This window comes from Balaenoptera borealis (genome assembly GCF_965194805.1).
Source record: "Balaenoptera borealis genome assembly, chromosome: 2".
NCBI lineage: Eukaryota > Metazoa > Chordata > Mammalia > Artiodactyla > Balaenopteridae > Balaenoptera > Balaenoptera borealis.
This window is the reverse complement of record NC_138867.1, coordinates 181,660,634-181,685,230: the sequence shown is the minus strand read 5'-3', so window position 1 is coordinate 181,685,230 and position 24,597 is coordinate 181,660,634. Positions and strand designations below refer to the sequence as shown.

Sequence of the window (24,597 nt, the reverse complement as noted above, 5' to 3'; positions counted from 1 at the left end):
ATTTATTTATTTTTGGCTGCACCGGGTCTCAGTCGCAGCACGCGAACTTCTTAGTTGTGGCACGTGAACTCTTAGTTGCGGTATGCATGTGGCATCTTAGTTCCCGACCAGGGATCGAACTTGCGCCCCCTGCATTGGAAGCACGGAGTCTTAACCACTGGACCGCCGGGGAAGTCCCCCAGCCTCCCTCTTAAAAGGACCCTTGTGATGATGTTTAGGGTCCACCCGGATAATCCAGGACCATCTCCCTGTCTCCAGATGCTTCACTGAATCCCATCTGCAAACTTTCCTTTGCCATGTGAGGGAACGTAGTCACAGGACCCAGGGATCAGGTCATGGACATCTTTGGGGGTCGACCTGCCACACGGTTCCCCAACATGGCCGGGGAGGCCCAGGACAGGAGAAGCAGCAGGCTTCTCGCTTCTGCTGGCTGAACAGAACACGACACAGGGGGTAAGACTCTGGCACGTGGGCGGGGGGAGATGAAAGACCCCCACAACCTGGTTCTCTCCAAGCCAAGCAAGCGTGGTGAGTGCATCTCTGACAACCCAGACAGGCCTTGTCCGAGGCACTGGGCACAGACCTTCAGGTCCGGCCCCGTCCCGTTCACGCCCTTGGGAGCAAAGCAAAGAAGGGGCCGAGAAGGTCACACAGAGACCCCGGAGTTGTTTAGCTGCTGAAAAATAAACACACACACACACACACACACACACACACACACACACACGCACAACCTGGACTTAGCTGCAGGTAAAATTTATTAAGGCAATACTGAAGCCCCACCAGGAAGGCCTCAGCCCCCTTCAGCTCTAGAATGAGTATCAGCTGCTCTGCCCCTACCCCATCCCCAGGAGGCCCACTTCACAGAAGTCCAAGTCCCTTAGCTCAAGGCTGATATCCAGGGGCCTTGATGTAGAAAAAGGAGCGGGATGTAAGAGCTATATTCCTGGTTTTTGAGGAAGAAAAAAAAAAGTTTTTCTGTAACCTTCTAGAAAAAAAAATTTTTTTTTTCTGGAAATCTCGTCCTAATGACCACTGTGATGCCCAGGACATGCTTCCTCCAAGCTCAGACAGGGTGAGGTACTGGTTGGTTTTGAGGACCTCGGTTTCCCGAGGTGGCAGCTGAGGTGAGCCGGAAGGGTTAGAGACGTGTGTTCCCAGTGAGGGGCCCCGAGCCCTACGAGCCTCCCTCCTGCTTCTCCTATTTCTTCTCTTCTGGGGCTTTCTCGGTGATTCCGGGGGCGAAGGGTCCCACCAGCCACGTGATGGGCGTGCTCTGGGCCACATACTCCACCATGTGGTCGAGGGCCTCTCGGGCCCTGGCCACCTGCCCGCGGCTCTGCGTCAGGATGCTGCCGGACAGGTCCTTGAAGGAGTGGATGCCGGAGAAGGTGGCTTGGAGGTCCTCCACCTGGCGGCGAGCCTGCAGCGCCTGGTCCCTGACGTGGGTGGGCAGCCCCTGGAGGCTGGAGCCCAGCGAGGCGCAGGTGGTCTGCAGCTGCTGGGCGATGTCACGGAACATGGTGAGCGTCTGGGACTCAACCTGCTGAGAAGGGGCGGAGGGCGACCGTCAGGACCCTTTGAGTTGCGGGTAACTGGACCCAGAGCCCGGGAAAGAGAAAATGGGGGTTCTACCGCCCACCTTGGGGAAAACCTTTCCCCAGGAGGGGATGTCGAGCACAGGTGGTTCAGAATACGGGCTCTCTGAGTTTCAAACTGTGCGAGATAATCACTGATCAAATTGAAAAACAGGTATAGACATTTTTCCAAAGAAATACGCAGATGGCCAAGAAGCACACGAAAAGATGTTCAACGTCGTTAATCATTAGGGAAGTGCAACTCAAACCCACAGGCAGATACCCCCTCACCCCCATGCTGGCGAGGATGGGGAGAAATTGGAACCCTCGTATCTTGCGGTGCAGTCACTTTGGAAGATGGTCTAGCAGTTCCTCAAAATGGTAAACTGTAGAGTTACCATATGACCCAGCAATTCCACCCCTACGCATCCACCCAAGAGAAACGAAAATACACGTCCATGCAAAGACTTGTACACAAATGCTCAAAGGGGTGTTATTCACAGTAGCCAAAAGTGGAAACAACCCAAATGCCCATCAACTGGCAAATGGGGACACAAAATGTGGTCCATCCACACACGGAACAGTCTTCAGCCATAAAAAGGGGTGAAGCCCTGACACTCACTACAGTGTGGGCAGACCTCGAGAACACGACGCTCAGTGAGAGAAGCCAGACACAGAAGGACACACAGGGTGTGATTCCGTTTACATGAAATGTCCACAGAGACAAAGTACATTTGTGGTTGCCAGGAATGGAGGAGGGTGTGGAAACGGGGCCTGACTGCTATTGGGGAGAAGATCTCCTTTTGGGGTGATAGAGATGCTCTGAATTACAGTGATAGTCACACAACCCATGAATTGTACAATTTAAATGGGTCAATTGTACAGTATGTGAATTATACCTCAAAACTTTTTTTTAAAGTATAAGATTCTGAATTTTATATCTCCATAAAATTGTTTTTTTTTAAGTTTAAAAAAATGAGAAGGTCTGGAAGAACTTTCTAGGCAGAAGTTGTAAGCAGTGGGGGAGACTGCAGTTGAGATCGGGTCCTTGAAAATTCCCCAGGCCGGGGAGGAGATCAAAGCAGGCTGGGAGGCAAGACTTTGCCCTGAGCCTGGTCACCTGCGTACTCTGGCTTTGAACCTGGCAGGGAGGTGCCGACAGAACCAATATCTATTTTCTGGCTGCTGCGTTCAGCAGTTGAGGGGGGAAGGGAGATGGTTTTTCGCGGTTGGGGTCTGAATGCTAAACAGTTTTGCATTTATAGAGACATTCACCATACCTTATAAATATTATTTTTTAGCACTTACTATGTGCCTTACATGTCAATGTGTGTGTGTGTATATGTATGTATATAAAATAACTCACATACCAGAAAATTCACCCTTTTAAGTGTACATTTTTTTAGTACATTTACCAGGTTCTGCAACCAGCACCTCTAATTCCAGAACATTCCATCACCCCAAAAGAAACTCCCTCTCCATTCCCCCTCTCCCAGCTCCCAACAAACACTAACCCACTTTTTTTGTGTCTATGGATCTGCCTGTTCTGGACGATTCCCATCAATGGAATCACACACTGTGTGTCCCTCTGTGTCTGGCTTCTCTCACTGAGCATCGTGTTCTCAGGGTCCATCCATGTGGTAGCGAGTGTCAGTGCTTCTCTCCTTTTCACGGCTGAGTGATGTTCCCGTGTGTGGAGGGACACATTTGTTTGTCCATCACCTGTTGATGGACATTTGGGCCGTTTCCACTTTTTTGGCTGACGTGACTCATGCTGCTGTGAACATGCGTGTTCATTTCACCTTAACAGCCTGGCAGACGGTCCTATATCCCATTCACAGATGGGGAAATCGAGGCCCAGAGAGGTAAAGCTGAGAAGCTATTGTGCTAGGATATTATGAGTCCCTAAGAGAGAGGGACTATGGTTCAGAATGAGGCATGAGAATTGTCTAAGGTACTGATTCAGTGAAAGCTTAGATGAGTGACAGCACAGGTGGCAAAAGTCAGGGCTCGTTCAAGAGGCCAATGCCTGGGATAGATTGGAGGGGCCAGAGCACGTTAGTGAGAAGCTGACACTTAGAACCGGGCAGGTGAATTTGAAGGATGTGATGGGACACTGGGATGGGGTAGGGAAGGAGTCAGGACTCAAGTAAATGGGGCATGGCTTAGAATTCAGCAGGTTGAGACCCATCACTATCAGGCGTCCCATGGTTCAGAAGCAACGCCTGTACCCAAGAGTGGAAATCCAGGCAGGCTTCCTGGAGGAGGTGTCATCAGGTCCTGAAGGCAGTTAATGGGAGGCGAGGCTGGGGAAAGCGTTCCGGGCAGGTAGGTCCATCAAGCAGAGGTGGGGAGAGGGAAGTCAGGGCCCCAGGTATCCCATGCCGCCCCCCTGGTGGGTACCTCTGGCTTGGCTGCATCCTCCTCTGGGCCCTGGAGCTGCTTCTGGTTCCAGCTGAGCCACATCTGGTGTAGTTTCTCCTGACCCTCCACTAGCTTCTGGTCGACACCCTGCTTGACGGTTTCCATCTGGAGCAGAGAGAGAGAGAGAGGGTGGCTGCCTTGGCGCTTGACCAAAACCAGCAGAGCCGCATGGGAATCCACAGGAATCCTGGGAGATGCGGGATTCCAGAGGGAGCGGGGGCGGTCCTTTCATCTGAGACGGGGAGAGAAGGGGGAGGGATGCTGCTTTTCTCACAGAGTGCTACCACAGGCTGTGGGTTTCAGGGTCATCAACATGCTTGTGGCCCCGTGTGGTACTTGCAAAGAAAGTGGCCACAGATTCTCTGCAGCTCCTCCCATCTTGCCTGTTTCTCCCCCACCCCCCCACCCCCGCCCTGCAAGTGGGCCTGGCCACGTGACGGGCTTTGGCCAATGGGACACAAGCAGATGTGAGCGTAAGCAGAGGCTTAAAAAGCACTTGCAATGGAATATTTTACTCAGCCTTAAAAAGGAACGAGATTCTGACACTCACTACAACATGGATGGACCTGAGGACGTGATGCTCAGTGAGAGAAGCCAGACACAGAAGGACAAATACTGTCTGATTCCACTCACAGGAGGTCCCTAGAGGACTCACATCCATAGAGACAGGAAGTAGATGGTGGGGGCCAGGGGCTGGGGGAGGGGGATGGGGAGCCAGTGTTTCACGGGGACAGAGTTTCAGTTTGGGAGGATGAGAAAGTTCTGGAGATGATGGTGGGGACTGTTGCACAACAGTGTGAAGGTACTGAATGCCACTGAACTATACACTTAAAATTGGTTAAAATGGTAAATTTTATGTGTATTTTACCACAATTAAAATTTTTTTAAAAAGAGAGAGGAGATAGTACTGAGTAGAAGCTAAGCAAACAGGGAAAGAAATTAGAAATTTCCCTCTTTAGAGAACAGAAAAATTAAAAACTTCAGCGGGCAGGATCTGACTGCAAAGCAGCAGGAGGGAACTTTTTGGGGTGATGAACATGTTCCACATCTTGATTGCAGTGGTGGTTACATGTCTGTTTATATTTGTAAAACTCCTCAAACTGTATACTTTAAAAGGGGTGATGTTCATTGTGTGTAAAATGTAAGTTATACCTCAAATAAAACTGAATTTAAACAAACAAACAAAAAAAGTGCTCATCCCGAGTCCCACAGCTAGAGAGAAGCCCGCGCACCGCAACGAAAGATCCCGCGTGCCACAAAGACCCAACACAGCCAAAAATAAATTTTTAAAAAAAGTGCTCACGTGTTCCCGCTGTACCTGGATCCCTCAGGCCACAGCCGGGGGAGAGCCTGAGGTACCCTGATGGAGGAGACCACACCGAGACCCAGTCTTCAGCCAACCTGTCATGGGCTGAACTGTGTCCCCTCCAAATTCATAGGTTGGAGCCCTGATCCCCAGGACCTCAGGATGTGACTGTATTTGGAGATGGGTCTTTAAAGAGGTAATTAAGTTAAAATGAGGTCATTAGGGTGGGCCCTAATCCTATATGACTGGTGTCCTTATAAAAAGGGGATATTAGGACACAGACATGCATGGAGGGATGACCAGGTGAGAACACAGAGAGAAGACAGTCGTCTACGCACCAAGGAGAGAGGCCTCAAAAGGAACCACCCTGCCAACACCTTGATCTTGGACTCCCAGCCTCTAGAACTGTGAGGCAATAAACGTCTGTGTTTAAGCTGCCCAGTGTGTGGGACTTTGTTACAGCAGCCCCAGCAAACACATCCAGGACCGCGGCCCCGTGAGCAAGCCCAGGCGGGTGTGTGGGGAGGAATAAGCCACTAGGCTGGGGAGGGGTTCGTTGGCACACACGCTGCTGGCCAGCGCCCCCGTCACCGCGGGCCTCACCAGGCTGAGCGTCTGCGAGAGCTGTAGCAGGGCCTCCTGGGCCCTCTGCCTGGTGCTCTGCAGTTTGCCCAGAGAGTGTTCGTAGGCACGCTGGCGCAGCCTCTCTGACAGGGAGCCCAGACGCACGAAGTAGCTCTGTTCCTGCCGCTGCTGGGCCACTGAGGCGATGTCGAAGCCCTCCAGGGACGTGGCGAGGCGGGCTGCGGGGGGAAGGCAGGAGAAGCACTGTGAAGGCTGAGTTTGTGCCCCGGGTCTGCAAGTGTAAAAGGATTTCCCTGCCTTGGTTTTCCCCATCTGCGAAATGGGTATGATAGGGACTGAATATCCCAGGATTAAGAGGCCTTATACTAGGGACCTCCCTGGCAGTCCAATGGTTAAGACTCCACACTTCCAACGCAGGGGGCACGGGTTCGATCCCTGGTCCGGGAACTAAGATCCCACATGCTGTGAGGCATGGCAAAAAAAAAAAAAAAAGGAGGCCTTAGACTAGCACGAGAGTCCGAAAACTACGGCCCTCAGGACAACCCGACCCATGAATACAACTGTCTATGTTCATTATACATTGTCTATGGCTGCTCTCAAACAACAGAGGTGGAATATGTGGCCTCTTAGCCTGCAGAGATTAAAATATTCGTTATCTGGTCCTTTACAGAAAAAAGTTGGCCAATTCTGCCTGTATTAGCGCCTAACATATATTAATAGTGGCCAATCTTTCACAATGTTCTAGGTGCTTTGCGGGCATTCTTGTTAAATCATAACAGTTCTAAGAGGGAGACACCGTTATCCCATTTTTACAGATGGGGAAACATGGACTCAGAGAGGTTAAGCGACTTGCCAAAGGTCACACAGCTGGGACGTCACAAATCAGGATTTGAAGCTAGGCCCCACGTTCTTAACCATGATACTTGACGGGAGGAGAAGTCTAAGCCATAGGAGAACCATCTTCACAGCAGTTAAGGGAAAGTCCGGACTATCTAGTCCAGAAAATACTCATAAAGTTACAAGGCAACAGGATGGAAATCCACCTGTCTTGATAATTTGATCCTGTCTTATCCTGCTCCCTTTAGACTTTACTACAGTAGTGATAAAAGTTTGAGCTTTGTAAGTAACCCGATCTGAGTTTAAATCCGGTCCTAATAAATCACTGGCTTTGTAAGGCCCTAAGGCAGGGTCTGCAAACTACAGCCCCTGGGCCGAATGCCATCTGCCTTTATCAATAAAGTTTTAATGACACAAAATCACAACCATTCATTTACCTACTGTCTATGCTTTTGTGCTACAATGGCAGAATTGCATAGTTGCGACAGAGACCGTATGGCCCAAAAAAGCCAAAATTATTTATTACCTGGCCTGTCAAGAAAATGTTTGTGGCCCCCTGGATGCAGAAGTGATTTGGCCAATAAGCTTCAGTTTCCCTTCTGTAGGACCACCCGCGTTAGAAATGTCTAAAATGTGAAATCTGGGGAATTCCCTGGCAGTCCAGGGGTTAGGACTCCAGGATTTCATTGCCTTCAGAGAGGCACGCAAATGAACGAATGTTTAGCTATTCTTATTACCTATTTGTAGTTTATCTGTTTATAGTAAGTGATAAAGTTCCCTTTCTAAAAGAATCTGGCAAAGTTGACTGAAAGAATAGCAAATAAACGGAACAGGGAGTACACATCACCAAGATAACGCAAGAAATATGCTCTGGTCAGGCAGGAACATCGGGGCTGGTCTGATGAGTGAGATCTCCACTTTAACCACCTAAATACGCCTCTCCTTTGGATTGGGCACTGTTCCAGAAATGAAAGAAAGGGGAAAATCAAGCAACAAAATCCCACATGGTGCCATCGACCCCTTGCTCGATCAAGGTAAGACTTCAGTCAGGGGAATTCGGTTGTTTCTATTGATAAAAGAAATTTTCACATATTAAGATATAGATAGGGAAGTCATTCTGGCTTATACCTGAGTTAACTTGAATTTGATGCTACCTAAAATAGCCTTTTTGTGGCCTATCAAACCTACATTGTACATCTGCTTTAATTATTAAAGAAAAGGGCACATTGGCCAGAAGTAAAGAATGTCCATGTTCAAAATCAAGATTAAATGTCTCCCTTCCTGGGACACCAAAATGCTGGTCCTCCTTTGATGATAAGATTCCTTCCTAGGTGCCAAGGCCATACTGACTCGTTGTGTACATGCTGGTCTGTTCCTTTTTTTGAAACCTTGAAGAAATGTAATCCTGACTTGTTTAATGTTTTTTGTTCTGACAAGATAAAAAACTGTGCTGAAAACTCTGCCTCTCAGGAGCAGTTTCTCAGAGTTATCTGGAAAGCAGGCTTCTGGGGTATAGTCCTCAGTTTGGCTCAAATAAAACTCTTTTCTCTTCTTATTATTGGCTGTTTATTGATTTTCGCTGACAGTATAAACATTACAAAATTTTGGAAGAACATACTCTTATCCAGGGATTAATAAACTTTTTCTGTAAGAGGCCAGTTCAGTCAATATTTTCAGCTTTGCAGGCTCTACTGTGCAATTAATCAACTCTGCCATTGGTATTCAAAAGCAGCCATAGAGTAAATGTAAATGAATGGGCGTGGCTGTGTGCCAATAAAACTTTATTTACAAAAGCAGGAGGTGGGCCGGAGATGGCCTGGAGGTAGTCTAACATAGTCGGCTGGGGGACAAGGATGTCACAGAAGAGTCATTTCATGATGACATTTTAAAAACTGAACAAAATAGATAACCAACAAGGACCTACGGTATAGCACAGGGAACTATATTCAATATCTTGTAGCAACCAATAACGGAAAAGAATCTAAAAAAGAATAGATACAACTGAATCACTTTGCTGTACACCTGAAACTAACACAACATTGTAAATCAACTAAATTTCAATTAAAAAAATTTTTTTAATTAAAAAAATAAAAATAAATTACAAAAAGATTAAAAAATAAATTAAAAACTGAACAAAAAACCCAAATACCTGGGACATTTAGAGGCAGCGAAAATAAAAGCTGGCATCTTGGGAAAAACAGACTCTGCCCCATTCTCCCACCAAAGGCAGGTTTGCAAAGACTAAACCCAAACCAGCAACAGTTTGAACCCATCCTAATGGCCAGAACTTCTCCACGGCCCTCTGGGAACCCGGGAGGTCTGCCCTTGGAAGTGAAAGCAGCTTTGTTATTTAGGCCAAGGATGTTTGGCAGAGCCTAGGCATGTCAGAGCAAGCTGGCAGGGCCCCTGGAGGGGGCGGTGCCCTTGGCAAAGGGGAGAACTGGGGGGGGGGGGGGCAGGGCTGTGCTCCTGCCCTGAGCCCACGAGTAATATCCTAGCTCTAACATGGCACCTTTACTCACAGACCTCCCCAGTACCTCAAGCACCACCGTGCACGGTGATTTCACCCTTAGTGGATGGACACAAAGGAAAGCGCAGAGAGTCGAAGCTGGTCAGACAGATCTGTTCTCTGCAGTGGCTCCCAGGCTTGCTTCACAACCTGCCTCCCAGCAACGCCTGCTTCTCCCCCTCCTTTTGCGGGCCAAGACCCATAGCCAAGTCTTACTTGGTCCGAGCACTACAAGAGGCCAGCAGGCACTGAATTTGGGATACAGGACGGAAGACATCAGCCAGCTCCCTTCCTTCAAGAGGTTTGGAGTCAAGTTTTGAAAACACAAAGGACAAGCGACACGCTATGCTCAAGCCACACGCTATGCTCAAGCCACACGCTGCAGGGCTTAAGATCATTTGCCTGGAACGTCGCCCCACCAGGAACATCACCCCACCTAGAACATCAAGTTTCTCCAGAAGGCGAGGGACCATGACTTTCTGCCGAGGATTCCCAGGGAGAATCACGGGGTCTCAGAGTCAGCTCAAGGAGGACGCCAAGCAATCGAAAATAACAGGACAAGTGAAGCGTCAATAAAATAAATACCTCGGATCGCAATACGTCGTGTTAATCTTCGTGTTCAAACCTATAATGTAAAAACCCACTACGCACTCTTGGAGGGTGCTGGTAAACCAGCCTGTGATGCCACAATAAATAAAAAGGGGGAACGTTAACTACTTGCCCTGCTTTTCCTCTATAAACCGTAGCTTGGGGTAATCAAGATTGCAACAGAGAACTTTGTCCATGGAAGTTTTCCAGCTAACAGCTAGAACAGTGACACGTTGCAATCCCAGTGGAAAAAGAGATTGGAGATAATGATTAGGAGCTGTTTACCCATCATGAGGGAATCACATGATTCCTTTTTTTTTTTTTTGGCTGTACCACGTGGCTTGTAGCATCCCTGACCAGGGATCGCACCCGCGCCCTTGGCAGTAAAAGCGTGGAGTCCTAACCACTGGACCGCCAGGGAATTCCCATATGATTCCCTTTATATGAAGCTCTAGAACAGGCAAAGCACTGGTTCTCACCTGGGGGTGATCCTGCCCCCCGGGTATACTGGGCGATGTCTGGGGACATCTGTGGTTGTCACAGTTGGGGGTGCTCCTGGCATCGACTGGGTGGGGTCAGGGAGGCTGCTCCACACCCCACAGCGCCCAGGACAGCCCCCCACAGACGATGACCTGGCTCCAACGACAGCTGGGAAACCCTGATCTAGTCTGTCTTCAACTCTTTCCAGTCATCCCAAATATTTGGCATCTCATTCAAACAAACCAGCTCTGGCTAAAGTTGGCCGGAGCCGAGAGGCTGCTCCCTCTGGACGGAGCATGGTGTCTGGTTACACATGGCCCTCGTGGGCCCTTGCTGCTGTGGGCACTGGAGTCTGCAACTGCTGGCCCGGCTGGAAGTTCCTGGTACGTGTGCAAAGGAAGGCCGTCTCTAGAAGGCGGGGTCAAGGCCAACCCCAAGAGCCATGGGTATGAGACCATGAGTAAGACTGGCTGCTTTGTCTCAACACTTTTATCCCCAGTTTGTCTATTTCTCTTTATTCCTACCACCACCTGGTCCAGCCCCATCACAGCTCACCTGAACCCGGATTCCCCTGGCTCCCACCCTCTCCTCACCCGGAGTCTGTCCTCCCAAAAGCAGCCACCAGAGGGCGTGAGTGAGTACCAAGTCAGGCCCCGCCCCCTGCCCACAGCCCTCCAGGGTCCCACCTCCCTGTGGTAATAGCCCAAGTCCTCCCTGTGGTCCACAAGGCCCTGCACGACCTGCCCGGTCCCCTCCCTGCCCTCCCCTCCTCCCTCTCTTCCCCTCGCTCACTCTGCTCCAGACACACGGGCCTCCTTGCTGTCCCTCCAACAGACCAGGTACGGCCCTGCACCCGGGTCTGTGTTCCCTGCGCCTCTGCCCTGACATCTGCACAGCTCATTCCCTCCCTCCATGCACGACAGGGCAAAGTCACTTCCTCAGAAACATCTCCTTAAATCTGATTTCTGTACACGTTAGACTTTAGGTTCTACGAAGGCAGAACTTTGTTCACTGACATATCCCTAGGACCTAGAGAGGGCGTGGCATACAGCCAGCGCTCAAGGAACATTTGAACAAACAAATATATGCCTAGGGTGGGGTGGGGGAACGATAGAGAAGAGTTTGAGTGATTTTATTTGGGGATTTGAGCACCTGCTGAGTGCTAGGCCCCGTTCTAGACTCAGGAAGGACATAGCTTCTGCTTTGTGGAATTGACGACCAGTGGTGAAGAGAAAAATCAGAGCCGGGCCTGGGGGGAGGTTTCAGGACACAACATGCATGAGGGATGGTGCAATTTTATAGGCCTTATTGGGAGGTGGCATTTGAGCACAGAGCTGGAGGTAGAAAGGAATGAGACATCTGGATGTCAGGGCAGAGTTCCTGGTAGAAGAAACAGCCAGTGCAAAGGCCCTGGGGTGGGAACACGGTCCAGGATGGGCAAGAAGGACAGTGTGCCTGGAGTAGAATGAATGAGGGCAGGCAGGTAAGTACAAGGGAGCTTCCAGGAGGATTTGGGCTTTTACCCACGGGAGGTGGGAGGCTTGGAGGGGCCTGACTTGAGTGCTCACAGGCGCCCTCTGGAGGCTGCTTCAGGGAGGACAGGCACCACAGACCAGGGCAGAAGGAACGGAGCAGGTCCAGGTGGGCTAAGATAGATGGGGAGAGGGGGCAGGGATGAGATGACAGCATGTGATGGACAGACTCCTGGTGGCTGAGAGGGACCCCATGTCGGGTGGTCTGGGGAGGGGTCCCAGCCCTGTGGGCTGCACTCACCAAGCTCAGCGTCCGTCATGGGCAGGTGGTTGTCCACCCACTCCTCCGATTTGCCCAGCACCGTGTCCACCCCGCTCAGCACCATCTGGCCCACGCGGGAGCCCATGACCGAGTGGACGCCACTGGTCACCATGGACTTGGTCATGTCCACGCCACTCTGCACAGCACCCCGGGTCACATCCACCGCCTCGGTCACCCGGGAGGCCATGGTGTCCTTGGCGCTGGACACCGTGTTGGACACAGCTTCTCGGGCTCCTGACACTTTGGACGACACGAGCTCCTTGGTGTCTGCCAGGACCTACGAGAAAGGACAGCATCAGCATCTCCGTCCTCCCTTCGTACCTGGGTACCCCCACCCTGCACCCTGGGCCGAAGGGAGGAGTTCCAGCTCCAGGATGACCCTGAAGGGTGAAAACAGTTAAGATCATGTGCTCTGGAGCCGGACAGCCTGGTTAGAGACCTTGGCTTGATATATCCTAGCTGTGTGGCCTCAAGCTAGTCACTCGACCTCTCTGGGCCTCCACTTCTTCTCCCCATGGTGTTAGGGGCTGAACGGTGTTGAAGCGCTAACCCCCAGGACCTCAGAATGTGACTGTATTTGGAGATGAGACCTTTAAGTAGTAATTAAGTAATTAAAAATGAGGCCGTTAGAGTGGATCCTAATCCAGTCTGACTGGTGTCCTTATACAAAGAGATTAGGACACAGACATGCACAGAGGGATGACCATATGAGGACACAGGGAAAAGATGGCCATCTACAAGCCAAGGAGAGAAGCCTCGGAGAAACCAGCCCTGCCGACACCTTGTCTCGGAATTCCACCCTCCAGAACTGTGCAAGCATTAATGTCTGTTGTTAGGGGTACTTGTTACAGCAGCCCTAACCGGCTAAATCACAGGGTGAGAACAGTGCTTGGCTCAAGCACTGAATCAGTGTGACACCGGAAACTAGCGACATCCCTAGAAGGGACCACTCCAATCCTGTACTAAGACCTGCAATCCTGTTTCAACCGGTAATCAGTATGTTAAGTCCCTCAGGACAGCACTACTCATCCAGGGTGGTTCTGCCCCCAGGGAACATTGGGCGGTGTCTGGGGACATCTGTGGTCATCACCACTTGCAGGGGGAGGGGCTCCTGGCATTGAGTGGGTGGGGGCCAGGGATGCTGATCAACACCCCGCAGTGCCTGGGACGGCCCCCCACAGAGAATGACTGGCCCCAGTGTCAGTGGTGCTGAGGGAGAGGGACCCCGCTTTAGAATGAGACGCTCAGAGCTACACTAAAGCGACAGGAGGGGAATTCCCTGGTGGTCCAGTGGTTAGGACTCCGTGTTTCAGGGTTCAAGCCCTGGTCTGGGAAGATCCCACATGCCGCAGAGCAACTAGGCCCGTGAGCCACAGCTGCTGGGCCTGCGCTCTGGAGCCCGCGAGCCACAACTACTGAGCCCGCACGCCTAGAGCCCGTGCTCCGCAACAAGAGAAGCCACCGCAATAAGAAGCCCGCGCACCACAACGAAGAGTGGCCCCCGCTCACCACAACTAGACAGAGCCCGCGTGCAGCAACGAAGACCCAATGCAGCCAAAAAAACCCACAAAAAACAAAAACCCAAAAGCAAACAAAGATAAAGCAACAGGAGGGATTTTATGCACATGCCCAAATAACCAAACATTTTGTCTCCATTAACTGCCAATTTAACACGTTAACTACCTTAAACTCCCCATTGCGAACTGGTGACGTGCCCAAAACATCAGAGCATTTTGTGGATCCCCGAAGCTCGTATTAAGACGTTAAGAACCAACACTCAGTGGTGGGCGATAAATTGGGTGATTGGGATTGACATATACACACTACCATATATAAAATAGATAACTAGTAAGGACATACTGTGTAGCACAGGGAACTCTACTCAATACTCTGTAATGGCCTATATGGGAAAAGAATCTAAAAAAGAGTGGATATATGTATATGCATAACTGATTCACTTTGCTGTACCCCTGAAACTAACACAACATTGTAAATCAACTATACTCCAATGAAAATCAATTAAAAAAAAAAAAAAAAGAACCAACACTTAGTATGTTCTCGGCCTTCAGGTGATGAACCCACTTCAGCAAATCTCCAAGACACAGGAGTGTACACATTCCCCAGAAGAGAAAGCAAGGCCAAGAGAGGCTGAGCGGCTTGTGTTGAGGGCTGTCCAGCTGCTAAGGAGCAGAACCTGAATTTTAACCTGGTATTTTGATTCTCCTGCCTGTAACCTTGACTGGTTAAAGGGGGTCAGCAACTTTCTCCAGGAAAGGCCAGATGGTAAATATTTTCAGCTTTGCAGGCCAGAGGGTCTCTGTCCCAACGACCCAAACCTGCCGGTGTTCAGGCAAAAGCAGCCATAGATGATGCATAAGCCACTGTTTGCGGCTGTGTGCCAATAAAACTTTATTTACAAAAACAGGCAGAAGGCCAGATCTGCCCACCTCTGGACTAGCTTTGCATTGCATCCTTGGAGAAGCCGCTTCAGCACACAGTGGGTGCTGGTTGATCCATGCCTGGTGTTCTTGAATCTAAGTCTTTAAATAGATCTCTACCCAAAGAGCACTCTGGAAAGTTAAAAACCATGCCCCCTCCCATCCTACCCTTCTAAGCTGGCGCCCCTCTTAACACCTAAACCCTCCTATTCATGGGAATCAGTCTCTTTTTGGGGGGAGAGGGCACGGTTGTCAGATTTGAACACCAGCCCTAAGCTCACTGAGCACACAGTGGGGCTGTCACGTAGCTCACGCTGGCCCGGGTTCAAATCCCAGCTCTGACAACACCGTTGTCCCACAGGACCAGGGAGAGCTACCTCGTTCTGAAGGGGAACCTCACAAGGCCCAGAATCAAGAGAGCCTCCCACGATGGGAATTCCCTGGCGGTCCAGTGGTTAGGACCTGGGGTGTTCACTGCCAAGGGCCTGGGTTCAATCCCTGGTTGAGAGCTTAGATCCTGCAAAACACAAGGCAGGGCCAAAAAAAAAAAAAAAAAAGAAGAAGAGAGAGCCTCCCAGGAAGTCAGGAGCTCAGAGTGGCCGCTCTGTTGGACAACCTTTCCCAATGTCACCCTGAGCTCATCCCATCTATAAACAGAAGGAATGCTGGCCTGGTGACACCGGCAGGACAGGAGGAGAATGCAAGCACTCAGCCCTAAGGAGGTGGCTCCTGGGCGATGATTCTCCATCCTTCTTTGGATGTGGCCGTTTTCACCTTCCACATGCCCAACTTGTTAACACCCTTTGTGGTAAGACATGGGTTCAGGTTCTGTTCCAATGCTCCCCAGCCCACTCCGTTTCTGTGTAACGGGGCTGCCCTTGGGGGACATGACATATCGCGGTCCCTGGCCGACAGGAAGCGCTCGAGAGCTAGCGGGTGAATAAGCTGCCTGACGAAGTAGGTGGTCTCAGCAGAAAGCCTAAGGGAACGGGAGGAGTGGCTGGCGTGTTCCACTGCCCCTGACCAGGGAATACCTGTTTCTGGTGGGAGGATTCTCAACATGAACAGATTTGCCTTAGTGCGGCACTTCCGTCCCACCAGGAAAAAGGCGCGATGAAGCACGTGAGTGTTTAACAAGCATCTCCTACGTGCCAGGCTGTGTGATGGGCACTTGGCACAGCAACAAAGCAGACAGTCTGTGCCCGCACCCCAGCTGGGGAGACAGATAAGCAGTTATGTAACACACTATCTGAAACGTTTTTTAAAAGTTAATGCATGGAATTCACTGGTGGTCCAGTGGTTAGGACTCCGCGTTTCCACTGCAGGGGGCAGGGGTTCGATCCCTGGTCCGGGAACTAAGATCTCGCAAGCTGCGCGGCACAGCCAAAAAAAAAAGTTAAAAAGTTAACGCAACGTGTGAATGCTGCTGCAATCAGCATGGGTATATAACAGCCCAAAGGTGAAAACAACCCAAGAGTTCACTGACGGAAGTACGGAGAAACAAAATGTGGTCCACCCAGAAATTCTGACACCTGCTACGACATGGATGAACCCTGAGGACGTGATCCTTAGTGAAATAATCCAGACACAAAAGCACAAATACTGTCTGATTCTACTCACAGGAGGTCCCTAGAGGAGTCAAACCCACAGAGACAGAAAGTAGATGGTGGGAGCCAGGGGCTGGGGGTTGATTGGAAGGAGCTAAGGGATGTGGGATTTGTTTCTGGGGTGATGAAAATGTTCTAAAAGGGATGATGATGGCTGCACAATCTGAATGTACTAAAACCACTGGGTTGTACATTTTAAATGGGCGAGATGTATGGTACGTGAATTATATCTCAGTGAAAGCTGTTAAACCAAAAAGCTGGAGGGGGGTCGGTGGGATGAACTGGGAGACTGGGACTGACATATATACACTACTATGTATAAGACAGATAACTAATGAGAATCTACTGTACGGCACAGGGAACTCCACTCAGTGCTCTGTGGTGACCTAAATAGGAAGGAAATCTAAAAAAGTGGGGATATACGTATAACTGATTCACTTTGCTGAACAGCAGAAACTAACACAACATTGTAGAGCAACTATATTCCAATAGACATTAAAAACAAACAAACAAACAAACAAGCTGATGTAGCGTGAATGATGCTAATACAGGAGCCACAAGCCACATGTGGCTATTTCAATTTAAAATAATTAAAATTAGCTATTTAAAATTTAAAAATAATTAAAATTAGGGACTTCCCTGGTGGCGCAGGGGTTAAGACTCCGCACTCCCAATTTGGGGGGCCTGGGTTCGATCCCTGGTCAGGGAACTAGATCCCACATGCATGCCGCAACTAAGAGTTTGCACGCCACAACTAAGGAGCCCACCTGCTGCAACTGAGGAGCCCGCCTGCTGCAACTAAGACCCGGTGCAACCAAATTTAAAAAAATAAATAAAAATAATTTTTAAAAAGAACAATCCCAATGTTAAAAATATAATAAAAATAACTAAAATTAGTATTCGAGTTCCTCAGTCACACGCACCACATTCTAAGGGCACAGCAGCCACATATGGTTGTTGGTTTCCATATTGGATGGTGCACAGAAAGAAGGTGTATAGAAAAAGTTCTACTGGGCAGAGCTGAACTGGAAGGACCTTCTTTAAGAGGGAAGGGAAGGCCTCCGAAGAGGTGAGATTAGAATAGAGACCCAGAAGCCTGGTCCACGAAGAAGGAACAGCAGGTGCAAAGATCCTGGGGTAGCACTGAGATGGGTGTGTTCACTGTATTTGCTTTCCCCGCCTCCTTGGAATGAAAGTTCCATGAGGGCAAGGACTCTGTTTCCATCACCATGTCTGGTACCTATGGGCGCTGATGTGACTGAACAGGAGGATGGAGGCCAGCGCAGACAGAATGGAGCAAGTGAGGTGGGCGGGGAGGGCAGAGAGGCAGCGGGGCCAGATCTGGCAGGGCCATGAGTAAGGCTTTGGCTTTTGCTCTGGGGCCAGGTGGGAGACACGAGGGGGTTTAGGGCCCATCTGGCTGGTGTTCAGAATGCTCCTGCAGCTGCCTGGTGGGGGTCTGGGGACAGACAGAGGAGGGGTCAGGGAGGAAGCTGTCCCACTCATCTGCTCTGGTTAAGGTGGGACCACAGACTCGATACCTAGGCAGGCTCCCCCGTCTCAGCGGAGCACCCCACCCCCCCCTCGCCTCCCCCCACGGCATCGGTCAGTCACCTTCTCCGGTGGCTGCTGCAAGATGGGCAGATTCTCCTCCAGTTTGTCCAGCCCCTTGTGGGCGTATTCACTGGCCGATGTGACTGCGGAGCGGCGGGGGAGGGGAGACAGACAGCTGATGTTACCGCGCAGCGCATGCGCGTCCCTCAGGCCGGGAAGGTCCTCAGACCGCCGCCCCGCCTCCCCCCGCCGGGAAATAGCCAGGAGGGGCGGGTCCAGGCTCTCCCAGGCTTCACTCACGCTGGGGCTCCAGTTTGGACAGGATGGGCTGCGCCCCGCTGACAGCGACCGCCGTGAGGGTCTTCACGCCCTTCTCGGCCGCGTCGCACACAGTCTTGACGTGGGGGTGGCTCTCCTTGGTGGACACGTAGGCGGCGGACACCATGTGGCAGGTGGAGCTGATGAGCGGCATGCCGGCCACGCGGTCCACCACGCTGGGCTGCGGGCAGGGCAGCTCAGGCCAGGGAAACGGCTCGCCTCCCCTCCCTCTGCACCCACGCGGTTGCACAAGTCAGGGACTCCGGGGTTCCGCCGGGCGCTTCCTGTATCTCGGTCCCCGTAGCCCACTTGTTTGAACATGACCTTGACACCCACTGCGCCAGGCAGTGACATGACACAAGAACCCCATTGTCCTGGAGCTCAGGGTCTACAACTGAAGCCAGGAAACTACGAACCCCTGGGGACGAAGTCCCGTCCACCACCTGGTTTTTTTCTTCTTGCCTGTTTTTTTTTTTCCTAGCAGCACTACTGAAATCTAGTTCACACGTCATAAAATTTCACCATTTTGAAATGCACAAGTCAGAAGTTTTTAGTGTATTCACAAGGTTGTGCAACATTCACTGTCTAATTCTAGAACTTTTTCATCACTCCAAAAAGAAACCCTGTCCCCACTGGCTGTCACGCCCCTGCCTCCCAGCCCCTGATAACCATGAATCCACTTTCTGTCTCTGTGGATTTGCCTGTTCTGGACATTTCACGACAATGGAATCACACATATGGCCTTTTGTGTATGGCCTCTTTCACCGAGTAACATTTTCAAGGTTCACCCGTGTAGTAGCGTGTCTCAGTGCTTCATTCCTTTTTAAAAAAAAGTGTGGCAAAATACACATAACTTAATATTTACCATTCAAATCATTTTTAAGCGCACATCTCAGTGGCATTAAGTACATTCACATTGTTGTGCAACCATCCCCACCATCTGTCTCCAGAACTTTCTCATCTTCCCAAACTGAAACTCTGTCCCCATGATACACTGACTCCCAAGCCCCTCCCCCAGCCCCTGGCCCCCAACCATCTACTTCCTGTCTCTGTGGATGTGACTCCTCTAGGGACCTCCTGTGAGTGGGATCACACAAGATTTGTCCATTTGTGTCTGGCTTCTCTCACTGACCATACCTTCAAGGTTTATCCACATTGCATTGCGCGTCAGTACTTCATTCTGTTACATGGCTGAATAATATCCCACGCTACCTGGTTTTGTAAATAAAGTTATATTGGCACATGGCCACACCCATTCATTTATATATTGAATATGGCCACTCTTACCCTACAAGAGCAGAACTGAATACTCAGGACAAGCCTTCTGAGCCTCGGTTTCCCAATCCATAAAATGGGAAGTCATTTCTGTCCTGAAGGAGTTGCAAAGATGAACCGTGTGAAGACGCAGGCAGAAGACTTAACTCTCACAGGGGCTATTTGTAGAATTTGTGTTTTAGCTCACTTAATCGCCAGTCCTGGGAGACTGGGAGTATTATTCCAACTTTATGGAAGGGTAAACTGAGGCATGGAGAGGCTAAGGAAGTCACCCAAGATCACAAAACAAGCCAGTGGAAAAGCTGGACCTTGGACTCAGGCAGTCCTCCTCCAGGGTTTGCCCAGGAGGTCTCTTCAGAAATTAATGACAAACTTACCACACAATCCAGCAGTTCTGCTCCTAAGATTCTACCCTAGAGACAGGAAAACACACGACCACATAAGACTTGTACACGAATGTTTGTAGCTGCCTTATTCACAATGACCAAGAAGTGGAAACAACCCAAATGTCCATCAGTTGGTGAGTGGATAAAGAAAATGTGGTCTAAAGCATGTTTTTAAAAATACATAGTCTCCAAATGGCTAACAGAAAGAAGAAAAGATTCTCCACATCACAAATCATTAGGGAAATGCAAGTCAAAACTACAATGAGCTACAACCTCACACCCCGCACTCGCTGGGATGGCTACTATCAAATGAACAGAAATTAAAAAGTAATGGTGAAGATGTGGAGAAATTGGAACCTTTGTATGATGTTGGTGGGAATGCAAAATGGTGTGGCCATTATGGACGACATTATGGTGATTCCTCAAAAAACTAAAAGTAGGGACTTCCCTGGTGGCACAGTGGTTAAGAATCCGCCTGCCAATGCAGGCGACACAGGTTTGAGGCCTGGTCCGGGAAGATCCCACATGCTACGGAGCAACTAAGCCCGTGTGCCACAACTACTGAGCCTGTGCTCTAGAGACCGTGTGCCACAACTACTGAAGCCCGCGCGCCTAGAGCCCGTGCTCCGCAACAAGAGAAGCCACCGCGATGAGAAGCCCGTGCACTGCAACAAAGAGTAGTCCCTGCTCGCCGCAACTAGAGGAAGCCCATGGGCAGCAACGAAGGCCCAACACAGCCAAAAATAAATACATAAACAAATTTATTAAAAAAAGAGGAAATTCTGACAAGATCTACAACATGGAAGAATCTTGAGGACATTATACTCAGTGAACTAAGCCAGACACAAAAGGACAACTACTGTATGATTCCACTTATGTGGTACCTACCACAGAAGGTTCTACTTTTATAAAATGATTCCACTTATTCTACTTATATGAGATGTCCAGAAAAGGTAAATCGCTCAGCAGGAAGCAGATTAGTGGTTGCCAGGGGCTGGAGGAGAGGGGAATGGGCGTGACTATTAATGGATATGGGGTTTTGATTTGGGGTAATGAGAAAGTTCTGGAATTAGATAGTGATGATGGTTGTACACTGTGAATATACTTAATGCCACTGACCTACACACTTCAAAACAGTTAAAATGGTATATTTTTATGTTATGTGTATTTCACCACAAGTTTAAAAAAGGAACACGATAATTAATAAGAACCTAATGTATAGCACAGGGAACGCTACTGAATATTCTGTAATGACTTAAATGGGAATAGAATCTGAAAAAGAGTGGATATATGTATATGTATAACTGAATCACTTTGCTGTACACCTGAAACTAACATAACATTGTAAAAATAACTATACTCCAATAAAAATTAATTTTAAAATAAAAATAAATAAAAAAGGAACAAAGCACCGACAGATATTACAATGCAGATGAACCTCAAAAAGATTACGCTCAGTGAGAGAAGCCAGATACAAAAGGGTCTCGTAGTGTATGTTTTCATTTCTATGAAATGTCCAAAATAGGCAAATCCATAGAGACAGAACCCAGAAGAGGGGCTCCCAGGAGGAGGGAAAATGGGGAGTGACGGCTAATGGGTATGGGGTCTCTTTTGGGGGAGATGAAAAATTTCCGGTGTGGTGGTGATGGCTGCATAACTGGGTAGTTTACTAAAAATCACTGAGTAGTACTCTTCATAAGGGTGAATTTTATGGTGTGTGAATGATACCTAATTTTTAAAAAGCTGTTTATTAAAAGGGGCTTTTATTTAAACTAGGGAAAGGAGGTGGAATAGAAACTGGCTTCCTAAAAGGAGGACCCTAAGAGGACCTGCAGAGACAGGGAAGGTCTGCCTGGGGGATCCAGGCAGCTTCAAACAGAGCTGTACCCCTGCTCTCCCAAGAGCCCTTGGAATCCCCAGCTCTCCCACCTCCACCTATTAGTGGGGCACCTGTTAGGGGCTAGTATAATGGCTCTGCCCAACCCACTCGGAAGGGTGTCTCTTGACCCCACCCTGTGCTGCCATCAGCTCCCTGCCAAGGCACCACCAGGTGGGAAGCCTCATCCCACACATCCCAGACCTTCCTCACCTGCTGTACCGGTTCTTCCGCTGACACCTGGGTGCCGGCAGTGGCTTCTGTCTCGTTGGTAGACATTTCTCAGAAGCAGGCACTGTGAACAGAAAGACTAGTCAGGGTACAGCCTGCTCCTCTCTTCCCTCCAGGGGGATGTCCGGGTTCACACCTGCCCTCTGACCACCCCCGCCCCCAATCTCCTAGAGCCCTAGCCTCTCAATTGTTGAGACATACCTGTGAGCCTGTGCAAAACAGGTGCTGATCCAGCAGAGCAAAAGTCTAACAAGCTCCCAGGTGCTGCTCATGCAGCTGATCCCGGGGCCGCACCTTAAAGGGCAAGGTCTGTGCACAGCCCTCCAAGGGCTCACCTCTATCAATACTATGGTGCAAAACCCCTGTAGACGGCAATTTGTCCATTACTACTGGGTTTTAAGAGGCATCTTCCCTTTGACCCAGAAACCTCACTGCGGGGACAGTCCCACACTGGTACTGCCACGTGGAACAGAGATGTGTGTACCTGTGTTGGCCACAGACACTGGAAACAATCTGGTTGCCCAACAGAAGGGGACTAAAGGAAATCACAGTGGTAGCCCAGGCCAGTGGCTTAAGTGTGGAAGCTTACATGTAATTGATGGGGACCAAGATATTGTTAAGAGACAAAAGGTGTGAGTGGGGCTAAAGTGTTTGCTTGTATTTGACAGAATCTTTAAAGAGACACAGGAAACTGTTACAGTGGCCACCTTTCAGGGAGGAAGATCGGGTAGCTGGGGCAGGCCTCTGACTTTTGAGCCAGGTAGATAACATTACCTGTTCAAAAAAAAGTTGTTTGTTTTTTTTTTTTAAGTTAAATTAAAAAAAAAAAAAAGAGAGACCGTTCCTGGTCCCTCTGCAGACAGTCAAGTCAGTCTCAGGGATGTGGGGAAGGCAAGGGAGGCTTCCTGCGTGATTCTAATGCACACATTTGCAGGCAAGATGGCAGCCACAGGTGTGCTCCATTTTCCTGGCCAAATGAGATGAGACAGCTAGAGCATTGTCAGATTAGATTTCAGGAGTCCCAGCTCCACCCATGCTGTGCTATGTTGGGCAAGGAGCTTCCTCTCTCATAGCCTCAGTCTTCTTATCTGTAAAATGGGGCTAAACCTGCCTTAAGTCTGGTTCTCCAGGTCGTTCTTTGTTTTGGCTGCACCACGCAGCATGTGGGATCTTAGCTGACCAGGGATCGAACTCATGCCCCCTGCAGTGGAAGCACAGAGTCTTAACCACTGGACTGCCATGGAAGCCAGCCCACCCCAGGTCATTCTGGGATAAGCCTGTGGTGAACCCCTGACCTTGAGTTTGAGCATTTCCTTCCAGACACCGTGTTTTGCTATCCCCCAAGTGGAACCCAGCAAACTGATGCTTTGAGAGCACCAGTTCTACAGTCCAAACTGGGTTCTAATCCCAGCTTTGCAACTCCCTAGCTGTAGGAGATTGGGAAGGCAGCACCCCCTCTCACAGCGTCACTTGCCATGTCTATGAAATGGGGATAACCGTTCCTAGCACCGAGTCCCTGTAGACTAGAGGAGAGTCTGGAACGTAGCTTGGTGCCTGGCACACAGTAGGTGCTCAATAAACAGATCCATTTCACACCACTCTGCCTGCCACAAAGAAACGGGTGAAACTAGCCAGGATTGAGCTTCTGCTTCGTACAAAGGTCCCCCAACTGGGAAGTGGGGCAAGGAGGCACACCTACCCCTAGTGATCATCACCTGACTCCTGTTCTTCCCCTCACCTTCCCTGCAGCCTGAGCTCACCTGGGCAGCTTAGAGGTCCTCCCTCCCATCCCTTTTGTTCATCAACTCCTTTGGAACTGGTTTAACCAAGGACACCCATTGCAGATGTCAGCACCCCCATTAAAGTCCTTGGGGTCAGCAACCTGCCTGCAGCTGGCCCCAGCAGCGAGAGCGAGAACTGGCTGAAACTGCCTGGAGTCACGCAGTCGTCCAGCTGCAGCCAGGGAATGTGAAGCTCCAACTTCCAAAGTTCCCAGGGACGGACCCCAGGCCTAGGCTCTGGTTTTACAAAGGTCCCAAGGACTCAGATAAGGGGGTAGGCCTTCCCACCACCACTTTGTGCAATCCACTGGCCATACCCACCCAGGAAAAGGGGGCGGGATTTGCCCCAAGACCTCGCCAGGGTCAGCTGGGGGGGTCAGAAGATCAAGGGAGGGGCCGAGTCCCCAGGCGGCAAAACCATTTGGAGGGGAAGGGGCTTTGCTAGGCAGAGGGACTGCCCCCTGGTGGGGGGAGGGAGGGGGCCCACTCTGAAGACCCAGAGAGGGCGGAATTCCGTCCGTGCGGAATGGGCTGTGGCTTGCCTCCAAAGTGCGTTTGCAAAGCAAGAGGATGTGGTTGGGACTGGAGACTTAACCCTCCCCCACCGCTTGATACTGCCACTTCTAGGGGGCTCTTTCGCGCACCCCCCCCCGAAAGTCCTAGATATTAAGAGGAGAGAGTCTGAAAGTCTGAGCCTGTTCCAGAAGTTGGATTTTTTTTTGGGGGGGAGGTGTGCTCAGCCCAGCCTGGAGACCCCTCCCCAGGCCGCAAAGACAAGCAGAGCCCCCAGGAAGACCCTTCCTGCCCCTTCCTCCCCTGGGGCACCCCAGGACTCGGCGGCCCCCGCCCCCACTTAATCGGGGGCCCTCGCCTCTCACCGCGGTCAACAGGACGTCCAGTGCGCGGTGACCACTACTTCAAGGCCAGCTCCAAAACCGTCCTGGGCCAGCCCAAGGCAGGCTTTTATGCTTGGGGGCGGGCGCCCGGGACTGACGGGCTGAAGGACCAATCTGGTTGGGGGGGGGGGCTCG

The 24,597-nt window shown here is 50.3% G+C and overlaps 1 protein-coding gene across 1 annotated transcript; it reads right to left on the bottom strand.

Annotated features, from left to right (window-relative positions):
* Positions 1 to 740: 740 nt before the first annotated feature.
* Positions 741 to 24,572, bottom strand: PLIN3 (perilipin 3). The gene is made up of 8 exons (XM_082379258.1): positions 24,445 to 24,572; positions 21,768 to 21,849; positions 18,000 to 18,198; positions 17,760 to 17,842; positions 12,080 to 12,377; positions 5,911 to 6,110; positions 3,981 to 4,106; positions 741 to 1,546 (listed from the first exon to the last, which is right to left on the bottom strand). The coding sequence occupies exons 2-8, from the start codon at positions 21,831 to 21,833 to the stop codon at positions 1,202 to 1,204; spliced, it is 1,317 nt and encodes a 438-aa protein (XP_082235384.1). The 5' UTR covers positions 21,834 to 21,849; positions 24,445 to 24,572; the 3' UTR covers positions 741 to 1,201.
* Between the last annotated feature and the right edge of the window lie 25 nt (positions 24,573 to 24,597).